Raw genomic sequence first — 17,199 nt, forward strand, 5'->3', positions numbered from 1 at the left:
GAAGTATAATAAATGTTTAAATAATATGTATGCCTTACATGTACATTTTTACTTTTACCAAAACCACTTTTGCTATACAAGTCAGCAAACTACTTTTTATGTCTTAAAGTACTACATACTACTTCTAATTTCTCAAAGAGCTTTTATTATCACACATCATGTGATTCTAACAACTATGCCATGGGATCAGTAGGGCAAGGAACACGTTCCCAGAAATGGTACTACAGGTCGAAGTGCCTTCACACAAGGTTGCAGAGTGGTAGGATATGGCTATTTAATTCCTAAGCTCAGGGCTCTTCCCATAACACCTGGCTCAAGAAACTATTTGGTGGAGATTCGGTATCTTACATTATTTCAATTTAAGAAATGAATGAGGGCTTCCCTGGTGGTGCAGTGGTTAAGAATCCGCCTGCCAATGCAGGGGACACAGGTTCAATCCATGGTCTGGGAAGATCCCACATGCCATGGAGCAACTAAGCCCACGTGCCACAACTACTGAGCCTGCACTCTAGAGCCCGCAAGCCACAACTACTGAGCCCATGTGCCACAAATACTGAAGTCCACAATCCTAGAGCCTGTGCTCCGCAACAAGAGAAGCCACCACAATGAGAAGCTTGAGCGTCTCAACGAAGAGTAGCCCCTGCTTGCCGCAACTAGAGAAAGCCCATGCGCAGCAATGAAGACCCAACATAGCTAAAGACAAATAAAATAAATACATTTATTAAAAAAAAAAAAGAAAAGAAATGAATAAGGGGGCTTCCGTGGTGGCACAGTGGTTAAGAATCCACCTGCCTATGCAGGGGACGCAGGTTTGAGTCCTGGTCCGGGAAGATCCCACATGCCGCGGAGCAACTCAGCCCGTGCACCACAACTATTAAATGTGCACTCTAGAGCCCACAAGCCACAACTACTGAGCCCACACGCCACAACTACTGAAGCCCACGCACCTAGAGCCCATGCTCTGCAACAAAGAGAAGCCACCGCAATGAGAAGCCCGCGCACCGCAATGAAGAGTAGCCCCCACTCGCCACAACTAGAGAAAGCCCACATGCAGCAACAAAGAACCAATGCAACCAAAAATAAATAAATAAAATTAAATTTTTAAAAAAAATGAATGAGGGACCTCCCTGGTGGTCCAGGAGTTAAATATCCACCTTCCAATGCAGGGGACGCAGGTTAAATCCCTGTTCAGGGAACTAAGATCCCATATGCCACAGGGCAACTAAGCCCGTGCGCCACAACTATTGAACCCGCGCCTCAAGGAGACATCCCACATGCCGCAACTAAGACCCTGCACAGCCCAAAAAATAAGTAGTTAATTTTAAAAAAAAGAAATGAATGAGCTTTATTTTCGGCAAAATCAACTGGTTTTAAAGTCTATCAAGACTTCTGACTGAAGTCGTATTAAAGACAACCATATTTTAGTGCTGATCTCCAAAACCTAAAATAATGCTTAAAAATAAAGTTACAGGAGTGCTTGCTGCGGCAGCACATACTAAAATCGGAACAATACAGAGAAGATTAGCATGGCCCCTGCACAAGGATGACTCACAATTTGTGAAGTGTTCCATATTTTGGGAGGGTTAGCAGATGTAAGCTTTTATATATAGAATGGATAAACAACAAGGTCAGAGAACTATATTCAGTAGCACAGAGAACTATATTCAATATCCCAGGATAAGTCATAACAGAAAAGAATATAAAAAAAGAATATATGTGTGCATAACTGAATCACTTTGTTGTACAACAGTAATTAACAAATTGTAAATCAACTATACCTCAATAAAAAAATAAAGTAAAATGAAATTTTATTCTTTTTCTTAAAGTATTTATTTTGGCTGTGCTGGGTCTTTGTTGCTGCGCACAGGCTTTCTCTAGTTGCGGTGAGCGGGGGCTACTCTTTGTTGCGATGCGCAGGCTTCTCATTGCAGTGGCTTCTCTTGTTGTGGAGCACAGGCTCTAGGCACGCAGGCTTCAGTAGTTGTAGCACGCGGGCTCAGTACTTGTGGTGCACAGGCTTAGTTGCTCCACGGCATTTAGGATCCTCCTGGACCAGGGCGCAAACCCGTGTCCCCTGCATTGGCAGGCGGACACTTAACCACTGCGCCACCAGTGAAGTCCCCTTATGATCTATTTTAAAAGGCAGAATACAACCCATGCACCTATGGTCAATTAAGACATGACGAAACAGGCAAGGATACACACTAATTATCAGAGATATGCAGATCAAAACTGCAATGACGTATTACCTAACCCCAGTCAGAACGGCCATCATCAAAAAGTCTACAAACAGGGCTTCCCTGGTGGCGCAGTGGTTGAGAGTCCACCTGCCGATGCAGGGGACATGGGTTCGTGCCCTGGTCCGGGAGGATCCCACATGCCGTGGAGCGGCTAGGCCCGTGAGCCACGGCCGCTGGGCCTGTGCGTCCAGAGCCTGTGCTCCGCAACGGGAGAGGCCACAACAGTGAGAGGCCTGCGTACGGCAAAAAAAAAAAGTCTACAAACAATAAATACCGGAGAGGATGTGGAGAAAACAGAAAACAGAGCCCTCCTACACTGTTGGTGGGAATGTAAATTGGTACAGCCACTACAGAGAACAGCATGGAGGTTCCTTAAAAAACTAAAATTAGAACTACCACATGATACAGCAATCCCACTCCTGTGTATATATCCGAAGAAAACCATAATTCAAAAAGATATATGGGGCTTCCCTGGTGGTACAGTGGTTGGGAATCTGCCTGCCAATGCAGAGGACACAGGTTCGAGCCCTGGTCTGGGAAGATCCCACATGCCGCGGAGCAACTAAGCCCGTGAACCACAACTACTGAGCCTGCACATCTGGAGCCTGTGCTCCGCAATGGGAGAGGCCGCAAAAGTGAGAGGCCCGCGCACCGCGATGAAGAGTAGCCCCCGCTCGCCGCAACTGGAGAAAGCCCTCGCACAGAAACGAAGACCCAACACAGCCAAAAATAAATAAATAAATTTATTAAAAAAAAAAAAAGATATATGAACTCCAATGTTCACTGCAGCACTATTTACAATAACCAAGACATGGAAGCAACTTAATATCCATTGACAGGTGGATGGATAAATAAAATATGGTATATATATACAACGGAATATTACTTACCTATAAAAAAAAGAACGAAATCATGCCATTTGCAGCAATGTGGATGGACCTAGAGATTTTCATGCTAAGTGAAGTCAGACAGAGAAAGACAAATATCATATGATATCACTCATATGTGCAATCTAATTTAAAAAAATGATATAGGGGGCTTCCCTGGTGGTGCAGTGGTTCAGAGTCCACCTGCCGATGCAGGGGACACGGGTTCGTGCCCCAGTCCGAGAAGATCCCACATGCCGCGGAGCGGCTGGGCCCGTGAGCCATGGCTGCTGAGCCTGCGCGTCTGGAGCCTGTGCTCCGCAACGGGAGAGGCCACAACAGTGAGAGGCCCGTGTACCGCAAAAAAAAAAAATGATATAGGGACTTCCCTGGTGGTCCAGTGACTAAGACCCTGCACTCCCAGTGCAGGGGGCCCAGGTTCGATACCTGGCTAGGGAACAAGATCCCACATGCATGCCACAACTAAGAGTTCTCATGCTGCAACTAAGAAGTCCGCATGCCACAACTAAAGATCGCACATGCCGCAATGAAGATCCTGCGTGCCGCAGCTAAGACCTGGGGCAACCAAAATGAATAAATAAATAAATAAAATAAAATAAAATTTAAAACTGATATAAATGAACTTAAAATAGATAACCAACAAGGACCTACTGTATAGCAGAGGGAACTCCACTCAATTTTCTATAATAACCTACATGGGAAAAGAATCTGAAAAAGAATGAATATATATATATATGTATATACACACATATATATAACTGAATCACTATGCTGTACAACTGAAACTAACACAACATTGTAAATCAACTACACCATAATAAAATTTTTTTAATAAATAAATAAAATATAAATTAAAAAGTAGAATACAAAATTGTCTATAGTCTATATGCCTGTAGTTACAATTATGTTTGTGTCATGCATGCAAATGTACTAAGCCTTCAAGGGATTATGGAATGACAACAATTTTTACTTGTGGAGGTAAAAAATATTTCAATTCATATTATGTTTGCCTATGCAATATATTTTTAGCCTTACAAAGTACTTTTTTCCCCTAAATCTTTCTAACTTCTCAATTAGCACTAGATAGAACCTACCCTATGTTGAGTCAGCTGTTTAATATCCAATATGACTTAGGAAGTTAGTACATAAAGTTCCATTTTGATTTTTAAAAAATCAAAAAACAAACAGCCCAAACAGTGAACTCCTACACCAGTCCAGTTTATTCAGGAAAAAAAGCTTTTTAAGGTAAATAGCTTACATGTTTCACTAAAACATTCTCTGCTTTATTGTCTCTCTCCTCCATTTTTGTTTTACACCATTACACATTATATCAATCCCTTTCATTTTGAAAAAAGCTAAACACTATTCTGAGAGAAAAAGAAGTACATCTGGTCCCACTGGCACTAAGTCATGACTTATTTTTAATTCTGGTTTATTCCTAAAAATATTCTTCTCTAATCTTTAAAATCTGGAAAAACAATAATGGTTTACTTCCCTGGAGTTAAATATCCCACAAATAAAGTCCCTTGTAAATACTATTTTTTAAGACACTCATACAATCCTAATTAGAAATACCAAAAACACAATGTGAATCACCTTACATACAATACTTCATATAAAGCTACATGTAAATTTTATTCTAAATGATTTTATACTTGATAAAATATAATCTGTATTATATTACAGTGTTTTAAATGATGAAAACTTCAACCAGTTCCTGATTTGATAACTCTAATCCAGTTGATAATATAAGAGAACAGGAAATAAACACTCAAGTATTTGGAGGTAAAGGAACATGGAGCTTTCAAATGATTCAGAATAATATGCCCAAACATGTAGAGAAAAAGACAATGATAAAGCAAATGCGGTTAAATGCTAAAAATTGGGGATTCTAAATGAAAGTGAAAGTTCTTTATACTATTCTTGCAAATTTTTACTTTCAATTAATTTTAAGTTACCCAAAAACCTCAAATGGTCACATAATTCAGAAAATGAAATATGCTGATTATCCAGTAGGGTAGTTCCCATTTATTAAAAAATGAGCAAGTACCTCCAATATCTAACAATGTATTTATAAATTATATGCATGTACTTACTATAATACCAATATACTACAAATATATATAACTTAAATCACATATTAAGAAATAGGTATTTTGAAAGCATTAGCTAAAAAATAATTAAAATAAAAGGAATGATCTTGCTCTGCAAATGTGAATTCAACCAGTACCCAGTAATTCCCAAATCTCTTCCTCTAATTCAATCTGTTCTCTTGAACTCCAGATCTCATTTCCAACTACCTATAGGATTTCTAAACCTGAGGTACCTACAGGAGAGCCAACCTCAACACAGGCTAAACTGAGTACCTTTCTCCAGAAACCTGCTTTTATACTCTGGCTTCCACCTTAGTGAGAAAGCAATCTGCTCAGTGGAGTCATCTCAGTCAATTCTTTCTTATTTCAGCCCCACAACCCACCCTCCCCACACACACACAAAAAAAAATCACAAAGTTCTACCCCCTTGCTGTGCTTCCTAATCACTTTCAAGATAAAAGCCACACTTCTAACACAGTAAACCTGTCATTTTATGACTGATTCTGGCCCATATTTCTGCCTACTGTCCCTCAGTTCTAGCCCTGTTGAACTATTTGCAACTACATTAAAAGCCTTTAGGCTTTTATATGTTGCTATCACTGCCTGAAAATCCAATCTTCCAGCATGTCCCTAAAGAACCCATACTCTACTTTCAGGACTCCGTTCAAATGTCCTTTCCCTTGGAAAACATTTCCTGAGATGAAGAAAGTCAAAGGCTCTATTCATATAGGTCACTAGAGGGTAAGTAAGCTCCCTGAAGACAAACAATACACTGCATTACTCCTTGAATTCTCAGAACTTGGCACATAATCAAATGCTAAATATTTGCTGAACTCAAATCAGTGAGGAAGGGACTTCCCTGGCAGTCCAGTGGTTAAGAATCCACCTTCCAATGCAGGGGACGTGGGTTCGACCCCTGGTTGGGGAGCTAAGATCCCACATGCCACAGGGCAACCAAGCCCGTGTGCTGCAACTACTGAGCCCACATGCCACAACTAGAGAGAAGACCCCGCACTGCAAGGAAGAGCCCGCGTGCTGCAACTAAGTCAAAAATAAATAAATAAATAAATATTTTAAAAAATAAAATAAAATAAAAGCAGTATAAAAACAAACATTATTTAAAAAAAAAAAAAAAAACCTTCACGTTCCAATGCAGAGGGTGTGAGTTCAATCCCTGGTCAGGGAGCTAAGATCCCACATGCCTCATGGCCAAAAAAAAACAAAATATAAAACAGAAGTAATATTGTAACAAATTCAACAAAGACTTTAAAAATGGTCCACATCAGGGCTTCCCTGGTGGCAAAGTGGTTAAGAATCTGCCTGCCAATGCAGGCGACACAGGTTCGAGCCCTGGTCTGGGAAGATCCCACATGCCACGGAGCAACTAAGCCCACACACCATAAATACTGAGCCCGTGCCACAACTACTGAAGCCCACACGCCTAGAGCCCATGCTCCGCAACGAAGAGTAGCCCCTGCTCACCCCAACTAGAGAAAAGCTCACACACAGCAACGAAGACCCAATACAGCCAAAAATAAAATAAATTTAACAAAAAAAGATCCACATCAAAAAAAATCTTAAAAAAAAAATCATGCAGAAAAGCAGCACCCTTTAATAAATGTTGTTGGGTTAACCAGATGATCATATGGAAAAAAGATAAAACTGCTTTTTTTTGTGTGTGTGTGAGCACTGGATCCACTGCTCACAATAAATACCAAGATAAATTCTAAATGGATAACAGAGTTACATGTAAAAAATGACACCTACAAATGGTGTAGAAATTTGTTCTTCTACAAATACTAGAAGAACACATGGCTGAAATCCTTTATCACCTACAAGTGGAGAAAACTTCCCAAAGTCATTCAAAAAAACACATCCATATATTTGACTTAATGAAGATAAATGTCTGGATAGCAAAAATACCGTAGTGAAATGAACAGATTTACTGCAATATCAGTAAAACAATATTTTTTATTCTCAATTATATCTGAGAAATCAGTGAGTTATTAAAACAAAAAGTTTAGTGATGAAATGAGAACACACAAATCGGAACCTTTTGAGATTTATAAAAAGGTCTACCAATAATAAATTCAGTAGAGGCAACAAACAGCAGACTGGAAACTACAAAAACCCGAATCAGAGAAATGGAAGACAAAAATTATGGGAAAATATAGGACAGATAGTTCCCGGAAATCTAGTATTTGTACAATCAGAGTTCAAAAATATAAAGAAATACAGGATGGCAGAGAAGACTAACAGACTGAATGTTCCCTGAGCTAAAGAAACATAACTGAGTCTTCAGATCATGACTTATGATAACTAGACTTATTTATGAATTTTAAAGATCAGTATTAAAAAGGGGGAAATCAAGGACTTCCCTGGTGGCGCAGTGGTTAAGAATCCGCCTGCCAGTGCAGGGGACATGGGTTCGAGCCCCAGTCCGGGAAGATTCCACATGTCGCAGAGCACCTAAGCCCATGCGCCACAACTACTGAGCCTGCGCTCTAGAGCTGGCGAGCCATAACTACTGAGCCTGCATGCCACGACTACTGAGGTCCGCACACCTAGAGCCCATGCTCCGCAACGAGAAGCCACTGTAACGAGAAGCCTGCGCATCACGATGAAGAGTGGCCCCCACTCGCCGCAACTAGAGAAAGCCCACGCATAGCAACAAAGACCCAACGCAGCCATAAATAAATAAATAAATATATTTCAAAAATTAAAAAAAAAGGGGGATATCAACAAGTAACATCAGATTTTTCTGTACAAAATCAAATGTGGAAATAAGGCATAACCCAATATTTCTATACCAAGCCAAACTTTCAGTCAAAATACCAACTGCAAGGAGAACAGAATCATATTCTCACATAAGCTCAGAAGAATCCCACCTACAAAATATAATAAGATTCCAAGAAACAACATTCTAGCCACAAGAACTGAAACAGGAGAAAAAAATGGAAAAGACTTAGTACAGTAAAGACAATAAGGAAACTACAACATAGTAAAATGTTAACAGTTAAGTCTAGGCAATAATTGTGATGTTTAATGCAAATTTTAAATGACTCCTGAAAGAGATGCTTCCTACAGTTCAAAAGCAAGTGTTCTATAGCTAAAATTCTGTAGCGATTCCTCCTTTTTCCTATTCTATAGGATAGCAGCAGCAAAATAAAGAGCTGTAGGCTGCACCCAAGAGTACAGAAACTGATAAGCTGATGTACTTACAGGGAGTTTGGTGAAGGCCGGGTTGGTGACATGTTTCCCAAAGGCATCTTCCTGGAACTGGAGAAGCTGTACCACCAGCCCAGCCAGTGTTTTATTGGTAGGAGCATCCGCATGAACATACTGCAAGATAAAGACAGAGACTCAAAAACTGGGGCAACTGTGCAGAAGACAATGGAAGACAATGTTCGCTTACTTCCCAGTACCTAAGTACTGGCCTGGTGGCAGATTTTTAAGTGTCTGAGACACTTACATAAACAAATACTGGGAGCCGTGGGGAGGGATAGATAACATGTCCTTTCAGTTAACAGATCTTAAGAATGAGAAATACTATGCCCAAGAAACCAAACCCAAGTGTCATCTCATCTGCACCCGGACCTAAATTAAATGGTGAGATCCTGGACCTCAAACTTGAGCCTGATGCTACTGAATTGGCCTAAAAGTTTGTTCGGGTTTTTCCATAAGATGTAACAGAAAAACCCGAACGAAATTTCTGGCCAACCTAATACAATGGAATGAGACATACTGGCCACTATATTTCACATGTGGCCAGAGAGCCAACTGTGTTACAGTTTTTCAAACAAGTCCACAAATTCTTTGATACTCCTCTCAACAAGAGGTGGGGATCTATGGCCCTCCTCTGTTGAATCAGGACCATCCTCAGTGACTCACTTAAAACCATTAGAATGCAACAGAAGTGATGCTGTGTGACTTCTGAAGATAAATCAAAAAAGATCATGCAGCTTCCATGTAGTTCTTTTGGGACACCCACCTCTGGAGTCCTGAACAACAATGAAGTCCAACCACCCTGACATCACCATACTGAGGAAGCCCAGGCTACACTGAGAGGCCACATGGAGAGTCCCCAGCTGCTGTTCAGAAGACTGACAGCACAACCACCAGACACATGAGTAAAGATGATTCCAGGTGATTGTGGCCCCCAGCTGTCAGGTCACCACCAATCATCAAACATCCCCAGTCAAGGCCCCAGACACCACTGAGCAGAGATAATTGGCCCTACTGTGCCCATCCAAATTCCAGACACACAGGAACTCTAAGCATAATAACATGACTGTTTTTATGCATTAAAAAAAATACATGTGTGGGCACTTAAAAATGGTTAGGATGGTAAATTTTATAAGATTTTTACCACAATAAAATTTTTTTAAAACAAATGTACACGAAAAGTTATCCATGCTAATGTGAATAATGTCAAGAAGGCCAAATTTGTGGTAGACAGACAGCAAGCGAGCATTACAGCAAGGAAAGATAAAGGGTACATGACAGGGAAAGCATAAATTACTGAGTTCAATTAAATGTAAAAATTTAACTTAGTATTAAGCATTCACTATCACTTTGAAAAGCCATCATTAATTTTTTTTTTTTTAACCTCCAATTTTGATCAGGAAAAAACATCTATACTTCCTTCCATAAAAAAACTAAAGTTTTCTTCCTGGAAAGAACCTCTTTCCCAGTACCACCCAACATTTCAAGATAATGTTTCTCTTGCAATAAATAATGTCTCAGTGATACACATACAGCAAAATATCAGCTACACAGTCCACCATTAATTACTATGCCTTAAGTTGACTGGCTCTCAAGATGTGCTACTGTCAATCAAAGACAGAGCATAATATAAAAGGGCAATTCTTCTTAAAGCTTAGTATCCTCACAAATTTTTATTTGTTCAGGTATGTTAGCTTTCCACTCTAAATAGAGCAGCCAGCATGCAGTTAACTTTGCTGAAGAATGGTATTTTGTTGGAATGCTTTATTTTTATTTTTTTTAATTTTATTTATTTTTGGCTGCACTGGGTCTTCGTTGCTGTGTCCAGGCTTTCTCTAGTTGGGGTGAGTGGGGCTTCTCATTGTCGAGGTTTCTCTTGTTGCGGAGCATAGGCTCTAGGCACACGGGCTTCAGTAGTTGCTGCATGCGGGCTCAGCAGTTGCTGCATGCGGGCTCAGCAGTTGCAGCACGCGGGCTCAGCAATTGTGGCTGGCGGGCTCTAGAGCACAGGCTCAGTAGTTGCGGCACACAGACTTAGTTGCTCTGCGGCATGTGGGATCTTCCCGGACCAGGGCTCAAACCCGTGTCCCCTGCACTGGCAGGCGGATTCTTAACCACTGCACCACCAGGGAAGTCCGGAATGCTTTATTTTACATGAAATCCCCGAGAGCAAAGGTTGGTAAAATCCAGTCTACTGCCTGTTTCTGTGTGGCCCACAAGCTAAGAATGGTTTTTACATTTTTTAAATGGCTGGGAAAAAATTAAAAGAAAAATAATATTTCATGACACATGAATATAATATAAAATTCAAATGTCAGTGTCCATAAATAAAGTTTTATCAACACAGCACACTCATTCATTTGCACATTGTCTATGGCTGCTTTCCTGCAAGAGCAGAGTTGAGCAGTTGCAGCTGAGACTGCATGGCCCGCAAAGCCTCAATATTTACTCTTGACCTTTATAGAAAAAGTCTGTCTATCCCTGTTGTACACTGCTCCTTTTTATCCTTACAGATAGCTTCCTTTTATTCAATTTAAAGGTGTCCTGTAAAAACACATTTCCTTAAGGCCAAAAAGTGAAACAAATATGTCAGACATGAGCCAAAAACTGGAGACAAGTTTCATACAATTAAGCACCTAAGATGTCAATTCTGTTAGTCTAAAATAAGGGTTCTCTTAATTCAATAAGTCAGGCCCAAGAATCTGCATTTCTAACAAGTTCCCACGTGACACTATGTGACTGGGAACTACACTTTAAGAACCATTGGACTTTAAAAAAAAAAATCCACTTTAAATATTATCATATATCTCAGTTAAAGAACACATTTTATTATAATTTAGAAGTTAAAAACCAGGTAAGCAATTTTTTCTTTTTTTTTTTTTTTTGCGGTATGCGGGCCTCTCACTGTTGTAGCCTCTCCCGTTGCGGAGCACAGGCTCCAGACGCGCAGGCTCAGCGGCCATGGCTCACGGGGCCCAGCCGCTCCGCGGCATGTGGGATCTTCCAGGACCGGGGCACAAACCCACGTCCCCTGCATTGGCAGGCGGACTCTCAACCACTGCGCCACCAGGGAAGCCCCCAGGTAAGCAATTTTTAAATGTTAAAAACTTCTCACAGTTCCCCTTTCCTACAATGCCAATTCCCATAAAAACCAAGTTTACTTCTCTGAGGACTATGAACTTTCAAGTGAAAATTTAACATCAGATTTTTTTTCCAATTTACTCAACATAGTAAATCTTTAATAAGTAATACTCAATTTTGAAAGTAATCAGTGATACTCAACATAGTATAACCTTTAATAAAGAATAAACTCTTCAAGTCTAACCCACAGAACTGGCACAGTATGTTATACATACCCACAAGATAACTTTATAATCTTTAATAAGTGCAAGCTTCTCCAAGGAATCACATAAAGTACTGCAAGTTTTTCCACACATGGTAAAGCAACGTGAAAAATTAATAACCGTAACTTTTTATTTTTCATATACCTGCAGACAACTGAACAGCGCCAAATCCTAAACCTGAAAGACACCATTTGGAGGAAGGTTGTTCAGCAAAAAACAAACCAACCTTCCAAGCAAAAAGTAATTTTTAATGACTTATATACATAGCTTTGTATATATTCTAAACTTCACTACTATCTACACGCTTCATTTATTGTCATTAAGAATGAGAAAGATTTCATGTGGACAACCCTACAGTTTCAGAATAAAGATGGCCAGGTTCAAAGCCCAATCAAAATGATTATCTTAGGTATTTTAAGATCCAATTTTTAAACTACAGAACATTTTTAACTCCATTTACTTTCTCCAAATCACCCACAAAAATGATCAAACATTAAAATGTATGCAAGAGATGACATTTTTAACTAATAAATTGAATCTGACATTAATAAATTAATGTCAGATTCATACCCTCTCAAAAGGCAGTCAATGTACGACTATAAGATTTTAAATCGACTTCTAAAAATTTCTAAGAGTAACATTCTATTTAACCAATAAGAATGAAGCAGGGGGACCAATGATACATGGCAAAAGTATCACTACCACCTCAAATTTATATAATCCTACCTTCAAGGACTATCTCATTTGATTCGAACAACTGTCTGTGGGAGTCACAGTCTTACTCCCAACTTACAAATGAAAAATTAAAACATGGAAATCAAGTCATCTGCTCAATGACACCAATTAGCAGCCAAGAGTACTGAACTAACGTCTTCCAAACTAACGTAAGCTCATTCCACTATCCCATACAGACATAAATTCATTTCAACTGCTTCCAAAAATCTCACCTAAACATAAAAAGTTCTTAATAGCTTTCAAAATAATGAATCCTGATTAAAGGGAAAAAAATTTAATAATTATATAGACTACTTCAGTCATAAAAATTTTATCTTTTGATCAAAAAAAAGTTCAACAGAATGTTTTACTTAAGACAACAAAAATTTTTTTAGTCTCAAAGTATTTTGATTAAGAAAGTTAGGAGGATATGTTTGGAAAGTTGTTATCAATAAATCTGCTTTATATTCCCTGTGACATTAATATAGTATCAAAAGTTTAACTTATCCGTAAACAATGCTATTGTAGCAGATGTCCCATCTGGAAAAAAGAAAAGTCTTAAACTGTTAAATACTTTATATAAAAGGCAATGAAATGCCTTCCTTGGGCAATCTACTCTATTTTAGTAATCTTCGTTAAATCCAAAGCATCTTTATTTAAATCATCCTAAAATCTTAAATCTTATTTCAGGGGTAGGCCAAACTTCGGGAAGAAACTTACCTGGGAACTCAATGGCTTATAGATATACTTCACCTTCACAAGGTTTTATCATCTGAAAATCACTCTGAACTATGGATAGAAATATATCTTTCAAAGTTAGGATGAAAGATATGCACCCAGTAATACAAAGCAGGCAGCTTAGGTAGATAAACAAGCTTCCACACTGCTAGTGGACTGAAAACACAACCTCAGGCAAACAGTTAATCTCTCTGTGCTTCAGCTTCCACGTACCTAAAGTGGTCACCTCCTCTGGACTCCTTTGGCTAGCTGAAGCTCATCCCAGTCAAAAAGTATTCACTCTCCTTTCTGTACTGCTAAGCCAAATCGATCAACAAAGCCTAAAAAAACAGGTTTCTATACTAATCTATTCATTCATGGAACAAATATTTACTGAGCACCTCCTATAGGCATTCAGAAGACAAAAACAATACAAGGAAGTTCATTTTTAATTTGAAATCACCTGGGTTTTATAAGTAGGTGCCTATGTCTATCTTTTCCACAACACTGTGAGTTCCTTAAAGAGAGGGATTATGTGCAGCCAAAAAAAAAAAAAGGCAGAGGGGGGGTTGGAGCCAGGCAGACCTTTGAATTCCAAATTTGCCACTCCTAACTAATTCTTAGAGAAGTTACTTAAATCTCCACCCTCAGGTGTCTCTCATGTGGAAAATGAAGTAAATAATATCTATCATTCAGGACTGCTGTGAGGATTTAAGTGACTTATGTTTTAAATGCCTGGGTAAGGTGGATGTTCAGTTGTTCACTGAGTGCATACATAAACCCATCAATAAAAATGCTACTATCAATGTCATGTTTATTTCATTTATTTGCTAAGATTTATGAATTTGAAAACACACTATTAAATGCAACAGAAAAGTTTAGTTAAATCTTATCAATGTGTATACCAGGTAGAGATATATCCTGTACAGAGGAAGCAAAGAACCTTCTGGTAAATATTTTCACCACACCAACACCACTCTCAGAGGCTGATACGATTCTGACTGTCAGGCCCAAAGGATATACAATTCTTACCTGAGTAGGCCCAAGAAACACACTCTAGCTTTATGAAACTCTGAGAGGTCAAATCTAACTTTGTCTTTAAGGCCTCAGGCACACTGAGCCAACATTAGCCTACTGTCTTCAACACTTTGGGACAAATCCTGCAATCAGCCTCACAGCCACTTCCTCACCCACCCAAACAAACCTCTTAAAGATTATCCAAGCCTAAAGCTGCCCTCTTAAAATTGGGCGCAAATAGATGCACAGAGTTTGGAGAGGTAGAAATTACTATTACTGTATTTCCCTTTTTCTTTTCCCTTCCTTGCTATCCAAAGGAATATTCCTCCTATTTCTCTTTGTTAAAGCTACACTGATAAAGTCAAACAATATTATATGTCAATTATATCTCAATAAAACTGGGGTATAAAATCCAGACTGGGGGGAAAAATACATTAAGGTATATTAATTTAAGACCCAAAGTACTGGCTGAAGGGCACATGATAAACAATACTTTAATAATATAAATATATTCAACTCCCTTAGCTACTACGAGAAGCTCTACTGCCAACACCAAAAAAGTGACCAATTTACCACTGTACAAGGGAAAACAATATTCTTGTCTACCTACATGTAAATGAGAAAAAGCTACAATCCCAAATGTGACTGCAAAATTTCGGGGGGGGGGGAAAGTCAAAGAATCAAAGAATATATTGTAAATAAAAATACATATCGCTTCTCACTTCCTAAAACCTCAGATAAGGAATGGTCATTTCTGAGAGTACCACAATGGAACGCAAAAGTACCCAAGATCCCTGCCCATGCCTAACAACTTCCAAAAGCTGATAGGCTCCACTGCGCTGTACACCCCAAATGAGTAGGTTCCTAGACTATCTTTTCATTCATTCCAACAAATATTTACTAAGCAACTACTAAGGGCAAGGCAATGAGGATCAAACATGTTCCGGGACACGTTGTAGTGAACAGGCCTAACAAGGTCCTTGCCCCATGGTTATGGTCCACAACGGGGGAAGTGGAGAACTGAAAGGGTGTTCCTGAAATTTGGGGGCAAAGAGTATTTTTGGCAGTCTGCGTCCTTACACCTTCTAAGGGAGTCATTCCTAAATAGTTACATAAAGGGGAACCTAAAAAAACATTTGTTATAAACAAGAGGCTAACTTACAACTTTTAATATCACTGACTCAGTGGAACTTACATTCCAAAGGTAGAGCAAACAGGTAAATAAAAATAATCGCAAAAAGTGGTATGGGGCTTCCCTGGTGGCGCAGTGGTTGAGAGTCCGCCTGCCGAGGCAGGGGACACGGGTTCGTGCCCCGGTCCGGGAAGATCCCACATGCCGCGGAGCGGCTGGACCCGTGAGCCATGGCCGCTGAGCCTGCGCGTCCGGAGCCTGTGCTCCGCAACGGAGAGGCCACAGCAGTGAGAGGCCCGCGTACCGCAAAAAAAAAAAAAAAAAAAAAAAAAAAGTGGTATGAAAACAAAGGTGATATGAAGCGGGGTGATCTAACATGAATGGGGTTCTCAGGGAAGGCCTCACATTAGCCACAAGTGAACATTAACTCTTGCACTCCCACTATACATAACCAGAAGTAGTGAAGTAAAAGCCGTCATTTTTTTTTTTTTTTTTGCGGTACGCGGGCCTCTCACTGCTGTGGCCTCTCCCGTTGCGGAGCACAGGCTCCAGACGCGCAGGCTCAGCGGCCATGGCTCACGGGCCTAGCCGCTCCGCGGCACGTGGGATCTTCCCGGACCGGGGCACGAACCCGTGTCCCCTGCCTCGGCAGGCGGACTCTCAACCACTGCGCCACCAGGGAAGCCCAAAGCCGTCATTTTGTAATATTAGTTCTCATGAATACTGTAATTCATTATATTTAACCTGCTGTAACCAACGTCCGAGTACAATCGTCCATAGTCCGTCTTTAGCATATCAACAGCAGATAGTAAAACCTTAGTCACCTCACTTGACTTTGAAGACTAGTCTCTAAACAAAACTTGCCGCTTTTACACCTCTGGCTCCGACAGTTTTAACAATCATAGCTCACACACCTAAAGCAGCCAACAAAAGAGGAAGATTCACACCCTCCGGGTCGCTGAGCTCGACCTGCTCCTGCAGGAGCAAGCAGCGGCTTTTGCCCGGGGTGCGTGGGCTCCCAAGAGCGAAGCTCGGAGAACCAGTGGAGTCCCCTGCGCGCGGACACTGAGAGCTCACCGCGGGGGCGTGGCGGGCCCTGCGCCTGCCTTTGTTGTCCCTCGTGGCGCGTGGGGGGAGGGGCGGCCAGAAGCCCGCGAGGCCAGTCGCCGCCCCCGGCCCCCGTCTCGTGGCCTTCCGGCCCCTACGAGCGCGCGAACCCACCTTCTTGTAGTGCTTGCCCAGCCAGACCCGCACCGAATCCAGCTGGGACACCGTCTCCGGGCTCTCCCAAAACTTGCTGGTCGGGCCCCCGTCCTTCCGCCGATAAACTGCCAGGCCCGCGGCCCCCGCCGCGCCTCCCAGACCCGCAGCGCCCGCCGTCGCCCCCAGCCCGCCGCTGCCCGCCGCCGCGGCCATCGTCGTCGTACGTCGTCCCCACAGCCCTGCCCGCCCGCCCCGCCCCGGCCCTCGCGGCGTTCCTCGTTCGCACGCGCGCGCGCAGCCGCCACCTCCGCCTCCCGGCCCCGCCCAGTCAGCCCCCTTCCGGCGCGGAGAGCCGGCCCCGCCCCTTCTCGGGACCGGCGCCTAAGAGACGAGAGCACGCGCATACGCATGCGCAACACTCTCTCTGGGCGGGCCTAGGACGAGCTCATCCCCCCGCCTCTTCCGCCAGGCTGTAGGACAGTTCACAGTCTCCGCCCCCCAGTTTCGGCTTGTTAGTGTGTGGCTGTTTCCCGGGTACCTGCGTCGAATCGTTATGCAATCTCCTACTGCACGGAGGTTCTGTGTTATCGTCTGCCACCGCCGGGGAGAAAAGGGCTGGCGTGAGAT

General features: G+C 41.5%; 1 protein-coding gene and 1 non-coding gene across 8 annotated transcripts in view; one reads left to right on the forward strand and one right to left on the reverse strand.

The window, feature by feature from the left end:
• Window positions 1-16,997, reverse strand: part of SMARCC1 (SWI/SNF related BAF chromatin remodeling complex subunit C1) — a 181,255-nt gene extending 164,258 nt beyond the window's left edge. For 6 of the 7 annotated variants that reach the window (XM_089919220.1, XM_089919222.1, XM_089919219.1 and 3 more), the window contains exons 1-2: window positions 16,591-16,997; window positions 8,443-8,562 (exon numbers count right to left, since the gene is read on the reverse strand). In XM_089919220.1, coding sequence (XP_089775346.1) covers window positions 8,443-8,562; window positions 16,591-16,982 — 512 coding nt within the window. In that variant the 5' untranslated portion in view covers window positions 16,983-16,997. The remainder of the gene's footprint in view (window positions 1-8,442; window positions 8,563-16,590) is intronic. The other variant, XM_022573288.2, reaches the window with a different exon arrangement.
• LOC115803159 (U6 spliceosomal RNA) lies at window positions 1,474-1,577 on the forward strand. The gene has a single exon (XR_016394785.1). It is a non-coding gene; the product is annotated as a U6 spliceosomal RNA (small nuclear RNA).
• Window positions 16,998-17,199: the final 202 nt, after the last annotated feature.

The sequence above is a fragment of the Delphinapterus leucas genome, chromosome 10 (genome assembly GCF_059928025.1).
Source record: "Delphinapterus leucas isolate spDelLeu-1000000601 "Yukka" chromosome 10, BTC_Dleu_Yukka2, whole genome shotgun sequence".
Taxonomy (NCBI): domain Eukaryota; kingdom Metazoa; phylum Chordata; class Mammalia; order Artiodactyla; family Monodontidae; genus Delphinapterus; species Delphinapterus leucas.